Consider the following 17769-nt stretch of genomic DNA (forward strand, 5'->3'; position numbering starts at 1 on the left):
ACTCCAGACGGCTTTTGATTCGTTCCAATTATTTACATGTAATCATCCTGCCACTATGTACTCTTATTAGTACTTCATTATACAGCATGTTTTTTGGCATTCGGATTCATTGGAGGAGGCAATAAAACAACAAATTTCTTCATATTCCCTTTTTTATTTTCTCTTTTCTTGTGTGTTTGTGCCAAATACACATAAGCATCTGTTGGCATGGAATAGTTAACCTCGTACTCTGCAATACCTAGACCGTGTCCTGACCGTACCCTAAATGATTCACAAACTGGCCACATTTTGAGTTCCAATCAAGTTCTATTTATCTGCTGGAACTGACAAGAACATGTCTGTAAGAGACATCAGAAAGACCTTACGCATAAAAATGTTTTCTAATTTAACAGTTTTTAACATTTGGAAACATTCATTGCATTGATGCTTGAGAGTAAGCAATGCTTTGCACCATTCTAAATGAACCTGATCATGTGTAGCATAATTTAAAGCAGTGGTAGGGAAAATACAGCCAGTGCGGCCTGCTACTCAATTAAAAAGAAAACATCTAAGCCCCCCCCAAAAAATGATCAACAAAATTAAATCTAATTTATTTAAAATTTGCACCGTCAACAATTTGACCAATTGGAACAAATCATAATTTGTCAATCTTACTCAAATAAGTGCTAGTTAGAAGTAGATATCCACAGGTGGCTCTATACCCATTAAGGGTGAGTCACGGTACAGAAAAATGTTTCGAGATTATGAGCAGCGCGCCATAAGTAATTTTGCGTATTACGTGGGATGTAATACTCACACGACACATTCAATGTGCATCTCAAATCGGTGTAGGCCTTTCTATGAGAAAAGACATCATTTTGACAGGAGTCTGTCTTATTACTTGGGGTGTGACGGTACACGTGTTTGCATTCTGTACTCTTCTGTCCCCCCTAGAACTTAATCACAAGGGCAGGACTTTACTAAAAAGAGATCCATGCAAAGATATCAGTAAACCTTTTTGTGTAATTGCCATATTGAAATTTGCTTTCATTTTTGTTCATCCTCAATTTCTCATAAGGTTTTAAAAATAAAATACTAGTATATGCTTTCAAAGTAAAATTTTCAACAATACATTGTCTTTATTGCTTGTATGGGATTTAAAAGATGCCTTTTGCTCATGTCCAGCATTCAACAAAATAACGAACTTGAGCCAGCCCATGAATCATTTTACCATTATGATGATATGGTGATATGATTTGCAGACTTGTCGATAAAGGCTGTGATAACATTGATGTAAACAATGTGGAATGATATAGGCAACATTACAAATCCAAATCAAGAGGACGACAACAAGTAGAGAGAGTTGACTCATAAGTATGTGTGCTGACACTGCCGATGTGACTTCATGGATGATGTCACAGTAGAGTGTGTGCGAGTATGTGAGTGTGTGAGTGTGTGTGCGTGCGTGCGTGCGTGCGAGAGAGAGAGAGAGAGAGAGAGAGAGAGAGAGAGAGAGAGAGAGAGAGAGAGAGAGAGAGAGAGAGAGAGAGAGAGAGAGAGAGAGAGAGAGAGAGAGAGAGAGACAGAGAGAGAGAGAGAGACAGAGAGAGAGAGAGACAGAGAGAGAGAGAGACAGAGAGAGAGTAGAGATGCACTGAAAGCAGCCAGCTTCTGCTTTTCCTGATGTCTCGCGAGATGTCTCGTTCTTACCTTTGGCTACACTCAACACACTTCCGCCCACGAAAAAAAGGGGAAAAAAAAAAATCAGGCTTCACAGCGATTTCATTTTTCGTTCTGTTTTTACACATTAATTAGCGCACACAAACCATTTGTCTTTAAAAATAGCATAAATTAGGAATAAAACAATGAGCAATACAGAAGTAGCAAGGGGAAAAAGTCCATGTATCAACCACATCTTATGATACTTTTTCCTCTTTGTTGCCTGCGTTCTGTTTTTGTGTCATGCTTTTTAGATATGTCTGGTATTTGAAGGTTAGATCCAGGCTGCTTCCCTGAGTTATCAACAAAACACACAATGTCACCACCAAGGGCTACGTTAGTGGAACAAAGTTAAAAATCGATCATCGCTGGGGACAGCTGCCTGGATGACAGCAATATGCTATTGAAATCCCTGAAATCGTCCTACAAGATTGAAAAGTATATGCTATTTTGTGTTTGTTGCATACGCTGCATTTTGTAAATTACCAAAAAAAAGGATATTGAAATTGACAGTTTTTCCAACAACAGCAATGACCACCAAAGGTAACATTTACCAAAGCACAAAAAAGGGAAAACCAGCAGGTGTGAGAGGTGCAGCATCCTGCTTGATATGTGTTGTATTTTTTGTGTACGTGTCATTCTGTGGCAGTGACAGGTCACTTTTTTGAGGTATATTTTTTCTTCAACGGACAATAACGGAAAACAAATGCATCTGTTCGTCATAAAGTGCTAGACATGAGGGAATTTTTTCAAACTTGGCAGACGGCTGCTGCTGGCATGGCTAATTAAAGACACCACGCAAAAACAAAGCTCTGCAAATGTTTTCTGACTTGCAACAGGCAAGAGGACTTCATGTATTCCTTGAAGCGACTTGGACATAAGCGTTAAATGCTTATTGCGTCTTGGGCTTTACATACCATGTGAATAGCTCTTAAGTCCACTTGCAACTTTTTGTGTCTGCATTCGATTTTGTGTTAAACTGAACACGAGTGGAAAATAAGCTTGGCGCGAAGTTGTCATCTACGGAGCCCCAGACATAACGTAGGGCGGCCTTCTATTTTGGCCACAGTAGATATAACGTGTTCAGAAAATGTTCATTTGGAGCCAAATTTTTTTTAATTTAGTTTCAGGGCACAGCAAGGCCCTCTCTGCTGGCTCAAACACTCGTAGAGGATCGGACCTACACTGCTCTCAATACTGTATGTATAGTATAGAAATTTTTTGCCCAATCAGATTTTAGCCTCTGTGTGCTGTCATGTCAACCTTATCCACCTTCAGAATCTATACTTCTCGCTGATATAACTCGAATTATATTAGCAAAGAGACTGTTTCTTGAACTGATTACATTTCAATTGTGTCTCACAGGACCACTTAACTGGCCCACAGTAATGTTAGCATTTTTCCGTCCTCTGACTGGTTCGTCACACCAAACTTTGACCTGCAAATCATGTATGCAGCCATTTGCACACATGTAATACATTTAATAACCAGCAACCCTTGTTTGCTTTTAATTCTTAAAAATATTTTGTCATATAATTACGCAAATGAATGCAGCATGTTGTTGCTAAAATTTATATTTTTTCGTCTTTTTATCTACCCATGTCATGTCTAGTTCGCTGTACCTTTTCACCCCAAAACTAGAGTCTAAATTCCACCATATCTAATGCGCATCGAAGAAGGAACACCCCCGTAAAACCTGCAGGGCTTAGGTGAACCCGAACGCTAAGCCCATTGGGGTGTTATAACCAAGCGGAAGCAGAGAGAATACTTGAATTAGCCCTTAGGACTGACGGGGAGTCAGGGGAGCAGCCTCAGATCTTTTGGAGGGAGTTAGTATGAGGAAGAATTTCTGTTTGGATTCAACCCCATGTGTTAAGAAAAGGAATGTGTATGTGTGTGTGTGTGTGTGTGTGTGTGTGTGTGTGTGTGTGTGTCCGTGTGTGTGTTTCCATGTGTTGTGTGTGTGCTGGTGCGTAGAGGCGGCTCGCATCTCACTCAGTTAATAGCTTGATCTCATTAGCGAGCAGCGTGTTGAAGTTGTAGGCCGGGTCGGGGAGGACCGAGCCGGAGGCTTGACAGGGGGGCGACTGGGAGGGCTCGGCCAGCTCAGGGTCGCTCTCACTGGAAGTGGAGCCCACGCTCATGTTGCACACGGCCTCGGGCAAGGAGCCCCCAACGGCGGGCACAGGGCACACCTCGGGCTCGCTGCTGGTCTCGCTGGTGCTCGACACCACCGACAGCAGAGACATCTTGCGGGTGAGGCGGTTGGGGAGCATGGAGAGGGCGTAGTCGGCGACGATGCCCGCCACGTCCATGCCGCACGCCTGGTCGAAGGCGATGAAGCCCACGTTGGCGTTGGCCTCGCACACCACAAAGGAGCCGTTGCTGAGCTGCAGGAGGTCGATGCCGCATACGTCCATGCCCAGGATGTTTGATACCTCGGTGGCCAGCTGCTTGCCCTGCTCGCTGAGTGGACACATCATCCCCACGCCACCTTGATGACAGCAAACACACATTGTTGACTTCATTCGTGAGGTGCTCAATAAAAACGGCTATGCATACATAAGTTTAGTAAAGGTCACCCAGGAACAGATTAAAATTTCACTGGAACCGATAAAATCTTTCCCATCAAATTGAAAGTCAACGAGAATTTATTTTTTTAATATTAAGATTCCACTGTGTACACTACACCATGAGACAAGAGGATTGATAAAAAGGATATGTAGGGTCATTTAGAACTTCAATTTAATGTCACTAAATCCGATACACTACAGTCAACAAAATGCCTTACATAAACAATAATCATCTGATGATGAATGCCCCAAATATGCCACAGTGCATTAGGACTCCAACTGGACTCAAAACTCCCCTCGCTCTGACAGTGGAAATAGCTAGGAGCGAGTTCGCCAGCATCTTGTGGGTAGGTTCAAGCCAGCCTTGTTGATCTGGCAGTGCTTCCAAATAAATGTTATCGAGCAGATGTATCGTCATGCTTGGTACAAAAATTAAAAAAAATGGTACAACTATTTTCTTATTTTCTTGATGATTAGAGCTGGTTGGTAAATACTAATTAGATCCAGCACTGATGCAGTCACTGAAAAAAGAAAAAAAACAATTCATCTCAACATTCACCAAGCCGCAACAATTGTCAGAAGGGCAGTGACCTCATAGTAAATAAAAAAAAAAAAAGGGCTGTGCGAACAGTTAATTTTTACGATTAATCCAAATAAAATTGCGAGGAGTGACTTTTGCGACCCTTTTTTAAAAAAGTGACGAGTTCAATTCACGCTAAAAAACAGACCACATGAAATATTTTGATATTCTTTTCCATACATAAAGATTTCATTTGAAGGCCATATGTAAGTAGTGCCCACCTCTTCCAGAACTACATTACAATTTAGAATCCCAAGAGAACCCAGTGAATTAGAAGCGTAGCCACATTTCATATCTGCTGAGGAAATACCAGAATCAAAAACAGTGCATTGCTAACTTTTGTTGTTGGCCCTACTAATAGGAGATGAGCATGCATGTCGAATCATTTTCCTGGAGAACATTCAGCGTAGCAGCACATCTCTGGCAAAGGCACAACGTCGAACCGTCAACACATGAATTGTCTTCAATCTCTCCTGCTTGACTTCAGCTGTTTTTCTAGTTTGGGGAGCACTACAATTCAGGCTGATGAGGTGGATTTGTGGCATGTGGAGAAGTCATTATCACAGAATGCCTCGAGCACCAGTAAGCCGTGATGCTTCAAACTCCTACACTTGAGGTTGAAGGCCACTCCAAAGCCACTGAGTGTTGCTTTGTGTACGAGAAACATAGCCTCGGTCTTGGATGCGTTGATTCTCATTACAGCAGCTGTCCCGGTCACAAGTCCATGAAGTGGACACCACTACATCGGACAACTGACACGGATGAGATTCTCAGAACTTGAAATGAATGCACAGAACCAATAACAAGACACAAGCCTGGCCATGAGCTCTGACGGTACAGTAAAAGCAGGTCTGACGCTGACTCTGGAATGCCTCCCGCGAGGCTTTGAATTTGTTGGGCAAACATCCAAATATCCTCAAGCACCCAAGGGTTGCTATTAAACTGCTCTAGTCTTTCATGACCGCGAGTGATTTTGCATTGTCCTTTCTGAATCCAAGATTTGACTCTTCACTCACTTCCGCAACACTTGGAAACCGACTTTAACCAGTGATGGTAGAGTGGGCGGTCCCAAAGGAAACTTGAGGTACTGCATGTGAATCTCAATTCCTTTCACAAGAATGAATAGCAGCTGGACTATTTGGGAAGCGTGATTTGAATGCCTACCTAGGGAGCAGTTGCTCTGCATACGTCCGTCAGTGGAGCAGCGCAGCATGGAGCCGATGACCCGCCCGCCTACCAGGACCACACGTACGTCACGGCCATGTGACTCTTTGACATACTCCTGAAACAAGTAGGGGGTGTCATGGCGGATCAAGTGGCACAGGTCTGTCAGGTGGTGTTTGTCCCGTGCCAAGAACACAGCCTTGCCTGGAGAGGGGAAAGAAAAGACGACAAGGTGCAATGACATTTTTTATTAAGCATAAATAAACATTTGGTATTGAGACACAAGTGATTAGACTTTTAAGGAACTTGAATGGTGGGGATATTTCTTCTTCAAACTCTTTTCACTAAATTTGTTGACCAAGCCTTTTGCCAGTTCCCCTTCTCTAAAACCTGGTTAGTGTGCTTTTCTTAGGGGACAAACAAATGCTTCTCACTGAGGCAAGAAAAAGTCCGTTTTAATTAGCACTTCTTCGTGCCTGGGCCTCTGACCCACCATCTGAAAGCAGGGACAAATCATATGCGTGTGCATGCATGTGTACATGGTGTCTAAGTGTCAATCCAAATACGATGACAAGGCACTCCTCGGCTAGCACAACTCACAGCGAAAGGCATGATGGTGCACTTTGCGTGTAGGAAAGAAGACAAGCAAGAAATCACAACCATGCTTGAGGGTGAACTTGTCAAGCAGGAAGAATTTCGACAGACTGAAGAACGAGGAGCAAATATTCGCCAGCATTGTATGGGACATTTGGTCAAAGAGGCCCTTGAAAAACTTGAAGCACAAAGCAGAAATCTCTCTCCTTTTACTGGCTTGCTTTTATATTGCTCTTTAAAAAAAAATAGGAAGCTCCACTTTGCTGAGGTGTCTCCATCACCTCATCTCCCATCAAAGCATTTTGGCTAAATGCTCTTGTCATTAGCACATACATTTGAAGCATGTTTATGCCTGCCGTGGAATGTACTATGCTCTTTATTTTACAATGAAATATGTATTTCCATTGAGCAAAGTGGCTGTTAGATTGAATAAGCGAACGCACTATTAATAAGATGGCACACTGCGTGACCACCAAGTCAGTTGTAGTGTCCATTTTCATTCTGTTTTGCTTCCTGTGGTACGTATCACAAGAAACTGGGGAGCGGCCCAATAGCATTAATTATATGACAAATACGCGGTGTGTGCGTGCGTGCGTGCGTGCGCGCGCGCGCGCGCGTGTGTGTGTGTGTGTGCGAGCGTGCATATTGCCCATGCACATTTTATGTCCTACTTAATAATGTTATGCAAGGTCCAATGACAACATTCAAACAATTTTTGTTTTTCCAGTATAGAGGTAAGTCCAGCTATCGTCAACAGTCAACCAGAGGGGAAGGACAACAAATGCAACAAAAAGAAAAAGTTGGATTCTAAACTTCTGACTAACGGTTGTTCAGTCTAACAATACACCACAACGGCTGGCTTGTCCAGCCACTGCCCATTGTTGTTGCACACAATGTCAGAGCCAGTCAAGTGTCAATAACTATACTAAATGCCAAAGGGCAAAGTGGTCAGCAGACCTTGAAAACATACATACATACATAGCAAACTTTGCCCCCCAACCGCCTCGTTGGGTAAATTAAGGAAAACTGTATAACGGTAAACCAAGCAGAAATAAGAGGTATACTTCTGTTCCATCTTTGTTGGAGCATCTACTCATCCCAGGCTGAAGTTAGCTACCTTTGTTGAACAAGCTGATTAAAGCGAGGCATCAAGCAATCAGTCTTACCTCGGTGTCCACGTGCGTTCTTCACCACCACTGGGTAGCCCAGCGGCTCGGCTTCATCAATCATCTTTCGGAAGTTGTCATGTCCACCTGAGAAAGACCCACATGCAGGTAAACGCACAAGCGCCACGGGATTAAACGGGAATGTAATGTGTTAAAAGGAGCATTCTTTGATTGTGAAGAGGCGGGGGGGATGGTGGGTACACGTCGCCATGACAACAAAACTGACTCAAAACGGCAATGTCGTGCCGCTGCAAGATGAATAAGATTGGATGTGAGCTGTTGATGGAGCAGGCAAAAACGGCTTTCAGTTCATATGCTCCTGTTGTAAGGCTAAAATGAGTCAAGACAAAACGTGTTAACATTAGGAATATAAGTATAATGATAAATATGACTGAACATAGTAGAGACCCAGTGTATAATTCTCTCCTTGTTTTCACATGGCTGACTGCTCAAATCTGGCATCCATTGAAGGGAACAGATGTGATCCACTCAGTCACATGTTTTTTTCCAGACTCACTGATTCACATGCTTTCCACCAGAGAGACGGAGCGCGAGAGAGGGAGTAAGCAGGGAGAACACGAGGAGGGGAGGAGCGAGGGGAGGCTTATTTTGTTTCGAAAAATCATGAGCGGACATGGGGTCAGGCAGCAGGACTGTTGCATAAGCTCTGTATCCACTCTGCATGGATTGCCTGGACTACACCGAAGAGAGACCAATGGAATGCAGGCCAAACATCACCCTCGTTCTCTCACTCTCTTCCGGCTTCAATCAGTGTTGTGCTCTTGTAATTTTATTTAATCCAAGGAAATGTGGGACTCGTGCTGTTGGCTTCATTTTACCCCCCCTTATAAATGAATGTAAAGTAAAAAACATTAAGAAAGCACGATTCTGTCTGATATAAGGGTTCATTCATTCCAGTGTTGTATTTTGATTAATTTTCTTTTTCATCTTTAAAAATGTTTCATATTTATTGTGTTCTGTCTAGTTTTGGGCATTTCTTTTCTCACATTTCAAATTTACCCCTGTAAACCTTGGATGTTGTTTTTCTCACAACTTTGTCATATAATTTGTACTATCATGATTTTATTTAAATGCAATTTTATATTTTTTCCACATAAAATTTGAACTTTATTCTTTAAAAATGTCTTTTTTTTTATATTGCAACCGTAGGGATACAAGTGCTCTCTATTTTGAGAAACATTTAGGCTTATTGTTATGGGTACTTTGTGTGAAAAGTTCAAGAAGCACTGGCCTCTTGCGAGCTCCTGTTTCAAAACTCGTGTTGTGCTTACCGTAGGAGAAGGTGTCAGGCAGAGGTATGCCGTGGCCAGCCAGCTCTTGAAAGGTCCAGAACTTGTTGACACAGTTGAGTATGGCCTGAGGACGGTTGATCAGCCGACAGCCCATCTTCTCCAGGTGGCGCAGAACGGTGATGTCGCTGTCGGACTGCACCCATGGCGTGGGCACCCGCACCACCACCACCTGTGGATACGATGTCACTGTTTCCTGGTCCACTTGCAGGCCTGCAGGGTAAGAGATGAGCTATAGTCATTTGATGGGAAAAAAAAAATCTGCGTGCATTTTTACAAGTGAAGCTCAACACTTGAGGTTCTGCCAGTGTGGTTCGGGCCATGGAAGCACAGACATCAGTCAACAGCTGCTTTGGCTTCTCTTAAACTTGCCACGTTTAAGACAGAGAGAGACAGAGACAGAGAGACAGAGAGAGAGAGTCGTGTTTGGTGCTGGTGAAGTATTGCGGAAGGCATCACCTCCTGGTGGAAAATGTGACCTTTTTTTTCTGGCAGAAGCAGTATGTGAACACTCCACAGTCCTCCCTGTCACACAACTCTAGCTGCCAGTTGGCAGGCTTAAGGACAAAGAAGCGACACTCAATTACAAGGCTGGCAGTCTTAAGCTGTTTGGAGCCGGCCGTGGCTGATGATATGATTAGCGACAGGCTGTCCTTCATCATCATCTATCCTGTTGTGCTGCCGGATCCTCTGCTTGTGGGGGCAGAAAGTTTTTGAGTGAAGTCCTGACGCGTGTCGGTATGTTTCCATTTGTTCGTTCAGGTCGGCAAAAGCATTCAGAGATTCAAACTGACCGTCTGGCCTAACAAGAGAGCTGGTTAACTGTGACAGCCACACAGTGAACACAAACTCTATTGTGTTACACATCACACGTCGGACTATGAAAAAAATGTAGGCATGCACTAGGGGTGACTATTTGGGTTGGTGTCAACAAAGAAATCCCACATAATGGGGGCTCTTTTCAGTGATGGTAGTGAATGAATTTAGAAGAATAGAAGGAACCGCATACAGACAGATGTTAGGTTAGGGAATATGATGTGACATAACAGATGGGGTGACACTCGACGAGGTGATAAGAGTCATTAGCCAACAAAAAAAAAATCTGAATGGCTTGGAATGAATTCCACAACATTCTGAAACTCCTCTGAAGGAAGGAATCACCATCTTAATCAAATGTTAATAAAAATACTGAAAATAATAAAAGATATGCAGATAACTCATTTGAAGAATTTTACTTAAAACTTCTGTTGATTAAGTTCTCATCTCTCCAATTTTGTAAGTGTCTGTTATGTTATTCAGTTCAGTAATTTTATTGTATATTAGTTTTGTGATTTATCAAGGTTGACTTCTTTGTACACTTGTATAACAAATTAATAATTTAAGAAAGGCTTCCTGTATGGTTAACAGATGTTTCATGATTGTGTCAGCTTAATGTACAAAAGGGAAGTGAGTTCCTTCAGATAAAACATAAAAGAGGCCTTCTGCGGACAAATTCTGCAGGGGCAACAGAGGCTGCTACTATCTTGACATGGTGCTTGTATTTTTTTTATTTTATAGTTTGCCATTTACATCTGCATTTATCATATTTATTAGTTACGTACAGTTGCCATATGCGCTCTCATTCTAAGTACTGCATGGACAATGGTACTTTTGTTTATTGGATACGATTATGGAATTCTAGGGTGCTGCTACTATCTACTTTGTTTTTGTAACTGTAGTTTACCCATTGTGGGACTGTGTGCACAGTCAGTGTATTGAGAGTAATAGGAAGGCAGCAGCCAGGAAAAGTCAAGGATGTCTTGAGGTCCTAATACACGGGAGGGGACTAGTGTTGCATGTGAAAGTGTGTGTAAGCCATAAAAACAGCCCCCCCCCCCCCCCCCCCCCCCGCCCTCCTTCACAAAATCTCTGTACACAAGCAAAAGGATTCATGGTCGACTCTATTCAATATGCTCACACACTGCTCCGATTGTACTGGCACACACAGAGCAATGCGGGTAGTGCTACAGTGGGAAGTGTAGAGAGGTGGTATCATGGTGTCGGACAGACACCGTTCTGTGTTTACTGTGCTTTTCATCATTTACAAAGGACAGTGTCGAGACCATTAAGGCATTGATTAAGTCTTATTATTATTATTCATGTGAGGGATCATTTGAACGGCAATGGGTGCTATGTGATTACTGGAAAACATTTGATGGATTCATACATGTAATGGTCAACCAACTTTGAGTGATAACTCTAAAATTATGTTGTGCTTTTAGTCATGGGAATGTTTTATTTTATTGGTATGTTGATGTGGTCCAAAGAACAGCATTGAAATGTTGTTCCATTTGCAACATAACAAGCACTCTGCGCATTCCATTGCAATACTCCAAATACCCACAAAGCCCTCCCGCTATCTTTCCCTTTCATTCTGTTGGATTGTGGGAGACAAAAGTGGACACTGTTTTTCCAAGAAAGCCAACACATACCACATACTGCCTACTTTTAAAGTCTGCACAGGTTCACTCTTTTAACAGTGCAGTACAACCATCAGTAAGTCTCTGTGTGGAAAAGACAAAAAATATAAATCATATGCATTGTCGTTATGTTTTGAATACACAGTACTTTGTACACAAGCTAATACCACAAGTTCGGATTGCTCTTAAATGGACTTTTATGCAAAAATGTGCAGATTGCAGAACTTCCAACTTGCCAGATCTTATGAATCCTCAAACATCCCAATGCTGTGATGCAGATGGGATGTCTTATGAAAAAGCCAACAACTCTGGTTGCAGCTTTCAATAAATGACTTGCAGACAGTTACAAGGTCTTGCTTCATGCTGTGTTGCATGTCATTTGTTGTGCACTCCTGGTTTGTACTTAATATCCATCACTGTTGGGTATTTCTTAATGAAACAGAGTGCCGCGGTGGAGTAAAGTAAGTCAAAATGTGCGTAAGAGCGCATCAAAGGTTGAGTAATTAAAAAAAAAAAAAAAACTAAAATAATTTCTTCGTCAAAACATACAAATGCTGAATAAAATGTTCAAACACAGTTTCATTGTGGTTTAGCTCTTGGTTGAATTTCAAACTTAACAGTAATGTGGAGAATAGAATCAGTTCCTACAACTTAAATCATAAAACAAGCATATCACTAATGTGAAGTGTAAAAACACCAGACAATAACATTGAAACGTGTCAACACACATAGCAGACAACCATGAGACAGCAAATTGAGGAGAGCTATTACGTAGATTATTGGTCATGTTTGGGATATTTTACAACATTTCACGTGTTCAAATTCAGAGAGCCCTGCTAATTAACAAACACATGGTGGCAAAAACATAGTTGCCAGTCTGATTCAGGCCTATTGCGTGACACTTAATACAGCAGGTATGTGACAGGATAACATTCACATTGTGGTGGCATTGGGGGCTTCTGATCAGAAGAGAAACAAAATGATCTTCACGAAACAAAACCGTTGCATGTTGGTTGGTGTTAATATTCATTCCAGTCTGTCATTTGACGACATAAGGGTGATGCATTTGTCATCAATTCCTCGCAGGACCTATCCTCGAATGGCCCTGTAAACAAATCACGAGATGTGAAATGCCTCTCGCACTGTTGAATACTGGGTTTGTCTGCGTTTGACTTCAGGAAGATCATTCATCACCAAAAAGGTGAAACTTTAAGTACATGTGCATTTTCATGAGCCCTCCTGGCATTAAATTTAAACGATTAATAGGCAAAGTGAAATTGAAAATGTGGCCAATGACAGATAAAACCTTGAGTGTTATCACTGACTGCATTGTGACCAAACCTAAACGGATACCAAGTTTTAGCAGATTAGGATGGGTTGAATTGTGGAAAGCAGTACAGGGGCTTGTTGCTTGATTAATTTACATTATAAACAACTTTAAAAATATATATTGCGCTCGGAAATAGTTTTGCCAAGGGAGTAATTCAGTGTAGAACCGCCACTGATTGTGTATAAACTACAACCCCAAAAGGTGGAACACAAACTTTTGATTTGTTCAGCTTTCAAAACTATTTTTCCTATAGAAAATCAGGTTCCAGATTAAACTGTTCCCAGGTAGGTCTTTTATTACTTAACTGTATAGGAAATGTTTCAATCAATTCTCTGCTGCCTGGCAAGCGTAATAATAAGGAGGCCACTGTATTATTTCATTAAATCATAAAGTAAAACTCTCATACAGGTGTTAAAATAAACAAACAAAACACTGGAATGCTGTAAAACTTTTAAACACTCACTATTACACTTTCTTAACCATTGCAAACAAGTATACAGAAGCATTTGTGTCTCGTAGCTAGCCAGACTTTGGCTAAACATCGAGCACATATTTTGTAGACCTATTTTGACCATGTTCCGTTCAACATCTTGTCCTAAGTGTCATTGGCAGACACCAATAATGTGTTAATTGAGACACATTCACAATCCTCATTCGGTGACACTAAATCCACTTTGCACTGTGCTGATGAATTCCGTTTGACTCTGTTGGTTGGGATTCTAGTGTCACCATCACATGATAGAGCACAATTAAGTCAGTGCTCAGAAATGTGGTTTCATAATACAATGGACACATGCATTTGGATCAAAATCATCCGGATTTTGAAATCCAGTTATTTTTTTGCTATCTGGGATTACATAATTCATTTTTAGTTTATTCCATTTGCTCAAAGCAACTTGCATAATATCAGCCTGTTACAAATGCAAACGTTGTAACATTACAGATCCAGGAAATGAGTGCTATAAATTTGACTTAATATCACACTAAAATCTACGTATGGTGTTTTAAAAAAATGGCCATCATGGGGTCGCTGAATGTATGTTGGAGAAACAAAAAGCACAGAAAATACAACTACATTTCAATATCTTTTTAGCAGCAAGGTCAAATCTGCCGCACAAAAACAACAAAAAGCAAAAATACATTCAATGCGCTTCAAATTCGAGCTTAAAATTCAAACCTTGAAAAAAAATAGTAATTGAGGTGCTTTGCATGCCCCAACTACATCAGTTCTTATTTAATTCTTACTTTAACAGTATGAAGTCCTCTATAATTTTAACTGTATGCCTTAAAAGTCAGTTCAATCTAATCTGATTTCAGAATCCATATTTGGTGTTGAACAACACATTTTCAAGAATCGAGCCAATCCATTAGACAAAACCCATTCAGATTACCTTTGAACAAAGGGGACCTAAATACCAGGGTTTTTAACAGGCCCAAAGAACAACAATTTGTTACGAATTACTGTTCGCAGGCTCTGTTTGAAAATCACTGTTCTATAAGGATGGATGGATGGATGGATGGATGGATGGATGGATGGATGGATGGATGGATGGATGGATGGATGGATGGATGGATGGATGGATGGATGGATGGATGGATGGATGGATGGATGGATGGATGGATGGATGGATGGATGGATGGATGGATGGATGGATGGATGGATGGATGGATGGATGGATGGATGGATGGATGGATGGATGGATGGATGGATGGATGGATGCTTCAGTCAGCTGTGGTCATGGAGGGCAAAGAATCTTGTTTCCGTCCCTTCTCCCAGCACAACCATAAAGCACAGTGAATTTCAACAACACGACGCACTGCAAAATTACACTTCACTCTGATTTGATTAATAAAGGCCTTTGTTCCGAGTCGTGGCCAGAAGAAACCTTATTAACTACACCCAGCATCCCCTTGGTGACGAGGTGCAGGGAAAAGTAGGTTAGGCGGTCACAGATTTGCTTTCATTCCGCTTCCTTGCTAGTAGGCATACAAGGCAAGCCTGTGAAGCCCTCCCAACAGACAACACCCGTCAGTAGCGGAGCTATGTGCTGGTCAAGGGTGGCCAAGGCCACCTCTTGTCACTCTCTAGCTACCCCCACATTTCGGGAAGATACCTGTGAACTGTCTGCCATTTTCACATGGATGCAGTATTTTTAGACTCGTTGATACTATCCCAATTAATTGAAAGTAACTGCATATCTAAAGAGTGAAGTTACATTGTACAATTGATCTGAATACAAACTTTGATAGAATCTGCTTTAAGAAAAGAGCATTTAATTCTGGCGGTCAACCTCAACCAGAATCTTACTTTCACACAATTGCAAACACACCAGATGGCTGAGAAATCATTGAGGTGTCATTTCTTTAAGAAAAGAACATTTAATTCTGGCGGTTAACCTCAACCAGAATCTTACTTTCACACAATACCAAACAAACCAGATGGCTGAGAAGTCATTGGTTATCAGACCACCCCAGTGCCACATTTCACACATACCAACAGGGGCTTGAATAAAAAGTCTACCAACTGGTTGTACCAACCACTAAAATTGGTCAACACAAAAAAAAACGTGCGACTGGAAAACAATTTTAAGAATATATTTTCAATGCGCGAAAGTTGTTTCGTGTTCCCGCATAGACATTTGTTGCTGCATATGCAAGGTTATGTGTATGTGTGCAGTATATCTCATTAAACCGTGTATGATGAATGGTGGCTTCATGGTTACTGAAAGGGTTACAAGAATTCAAATGACGTATATGTGTGTGAATATGGCCACCCCTAGATGAGGTTTTGCTTCATCCTCCTGGCCACCCCTCTGAAATTTTCTGGCTACGCCCCTGACAACTGTTAGCTATTAGCATCGAGCAGAGTCTGAAGTAACGCTTGAAACAATCCCAACTGAATAGTACTGTTTGTGCAACAATGCTGTGTTTTAATTGCACTTACCCAGCTGTCCCTCGCTGATGGTAAGGACAATCTGATCCATGAGAAGGGAACGGAATTCCACATCCTCCTCCACGCAACGCTCCTTCAATGCCCGGAGGATCTGAATTTGGGGGTATTCCTGGCTGATACGTCGGTCGGTCACAAACCAAAGACGGGAGCACATTACGGAAGGCTCGTGATCTCCCCCCCACCCCAAATAAAAGTGAGTCCAAAAGAGCTGCGCTGGTGGGGAGGGAGGAGAGTAAGGGACGCCGGGGGTTGGGCAGCTGTGAAAAATAGCACCGGGATGCTCACACAATGGAGAGCTGGCGCGAGTAGCCACCACTAGCCAGCTAGGACGAAGACTCTATATCACCTTTGTTTCCCTTCATTTGCAGCCATTCAGCAAGGCCGAGATCGCAATTACTGTCCACATAAACTTATCCTTAAAACTGAGCGACGGCCTTGTGGCACGGAAAACGCTTACCACACGATATTTTACGGAGCCTAAGCCGAGCGGTGAAGTTGATGGCACATTCGACGGATACCCCTTCCGAGCTAATCCCCGTTTTCGGCGGGCTGCTATCCACACTGTACTGGTGCTGAAAGGTGCACGCCGCTAAACTGTAGCGTAGGCAACCCCGACAGCTCGATGTATACAACTCCGCTCCCCCTCGTGCAGGGATGGTCCCAAAATAAATATGATGGGGAGTCTGTCAACCAATCACAAGCAGCAGGAGTCGGCGTCCTTGGTTAACAGTACGCGAAAAGTGTGGGCGTGGTGATGCTATTCGGACCAATGAGATGGGGTAGCGTCACAAGAAGGCCGAGCCGAGTTGAGGGCGCGCAGCGTTAAGGCGTCAATCAGTGCGGGAAGTCTCCGGCGGGCGCTCCTCCTCCAAAACCGGTTCAGACTAGACTTTGCGGCCAGGCCAGGATTTGCTGAAAGAATCGACGACATCTCCGGGCAGGACATCAAAAACAACGTCAACATGATGCGCGTTTGTCTAGGGTGTTGTCGGAAATGTGTCAACCCAAGAACTTTACACAATGTTTTATTGTGAAAGCATTTGCATGCAAATGAGTGTGAAGAAAAAAAAAAACAGGAGTGGGAAGAAAAAAAAACAGGCGTACGAGCTTTGTTTCTTCTGTTGACGCCCAGAACACAGTAGCTACGGAAGATCGTAAAGGTCAAACCGGCCAAAACGGGATTTTGCTGGCCAAGTCAATACTACCGTGGAAGATGCGGGGGAAGGGCCAAGCCATGCACATTCCTTTCTTCCACATCCTCTCTGCGGCAGTGCAATAGCTCAGACTCTTCATCTTTGGTGTGTCATATAAAAAAAATGATAAATTATATTGTCTATATGCTTTTGTCTATATACAACATGTTTTGGTTCCATTGAGTTACTATTAAGCGATATGCACAACACCAATGCAAAAATAAAAAGTATGCTCATCCGATTAAGTACATCAAACGTCCCATTTCAAATAGCCTCTTTTATGTACCAGCCGTCGCGACCATAGTGGTTGCAAGAGTATTGTTTCAGACTACAGCATCCTCTGGTGGTCATTTTACAATTCACTGTAGTAGAAAATGGATGGATAGAGTCTGATACATTTATTTGATGAAATCAAAGTGGGGAAATTGAAATGTAACGTTTGATGTACTTCATTAAGCGAATACAGTCAAGCCTCGGTTTTCGAACGTCCCGGTTCTCAAACAAATCGGAATTCGATAAAAAAAAAAAATCGAGATTTTTTTGCTTCGGTTGTCGAACAAAATTCGGCGGTCCAACTTCACGAGATTCGCCGGCAGGACCCGAGAAAACCCGACCGCGCGGCCCGGATGCCGAATGACTCCGTTGTTATTGTATTTTCGTTACTTTGAGAATTGTATTAACCACTAATCATGCCTCCAAAGAAAGCAAGTGGGAGCAGTAAAGCCGTACTAAAACACAAAGACGCTCCT

The 17769-nt window shown here is 42.3% G+C and overlaps 1 protein-coding gene across 1 annotated transcript; it reads right to left on the reverse strand.

The window, feature by feature from the left end:
- Positions 1 to 1093: 1093 nt before the first annotated feature.
- Positions 1094 to 16824, reverse strand: rimkla (ribosomal modification protein rimK-like family member A). The gene is made up of 5 exons (XM_049752901.2): positions 15819 to 16824; positions 9068 to 9298; positions 7776 to 7862; positions 6016 to 6219; positions 1094 to 4192 (listed from the first exon to the last, which is right to left on the reverse strand). Exons 1-5 carry the CDS (start codon positions 15979 to 15981, stop codon positions 3690 to 3692), a joined length of 1188 nt encoding a protein of 395 aa, XP_049608858.1. The 5' UTR covers positions 15982 to 16824; the 3' UTR covers positions 1094 to 3689.
- Positions 16825 to 17769: the final 945 nt, after the last annotated feature.

The sequence above is a fragment of the Syngnathus scovelli genome, chromosome 2 (assembly GCF_024217435.2).
Source record: "Syngnathus scovelli strain Florida chromosome 2, RoL_Ssco_1.2, whole genome shotgun sequence".
NCBI classification, from domain to species: domain Eukaryota; kingdom Metazoa; phylum Chordata; class Actinopteri; order Syngnathiformes; family Syngnathidae; genus Syngnathus; species Syngnathus scovelli.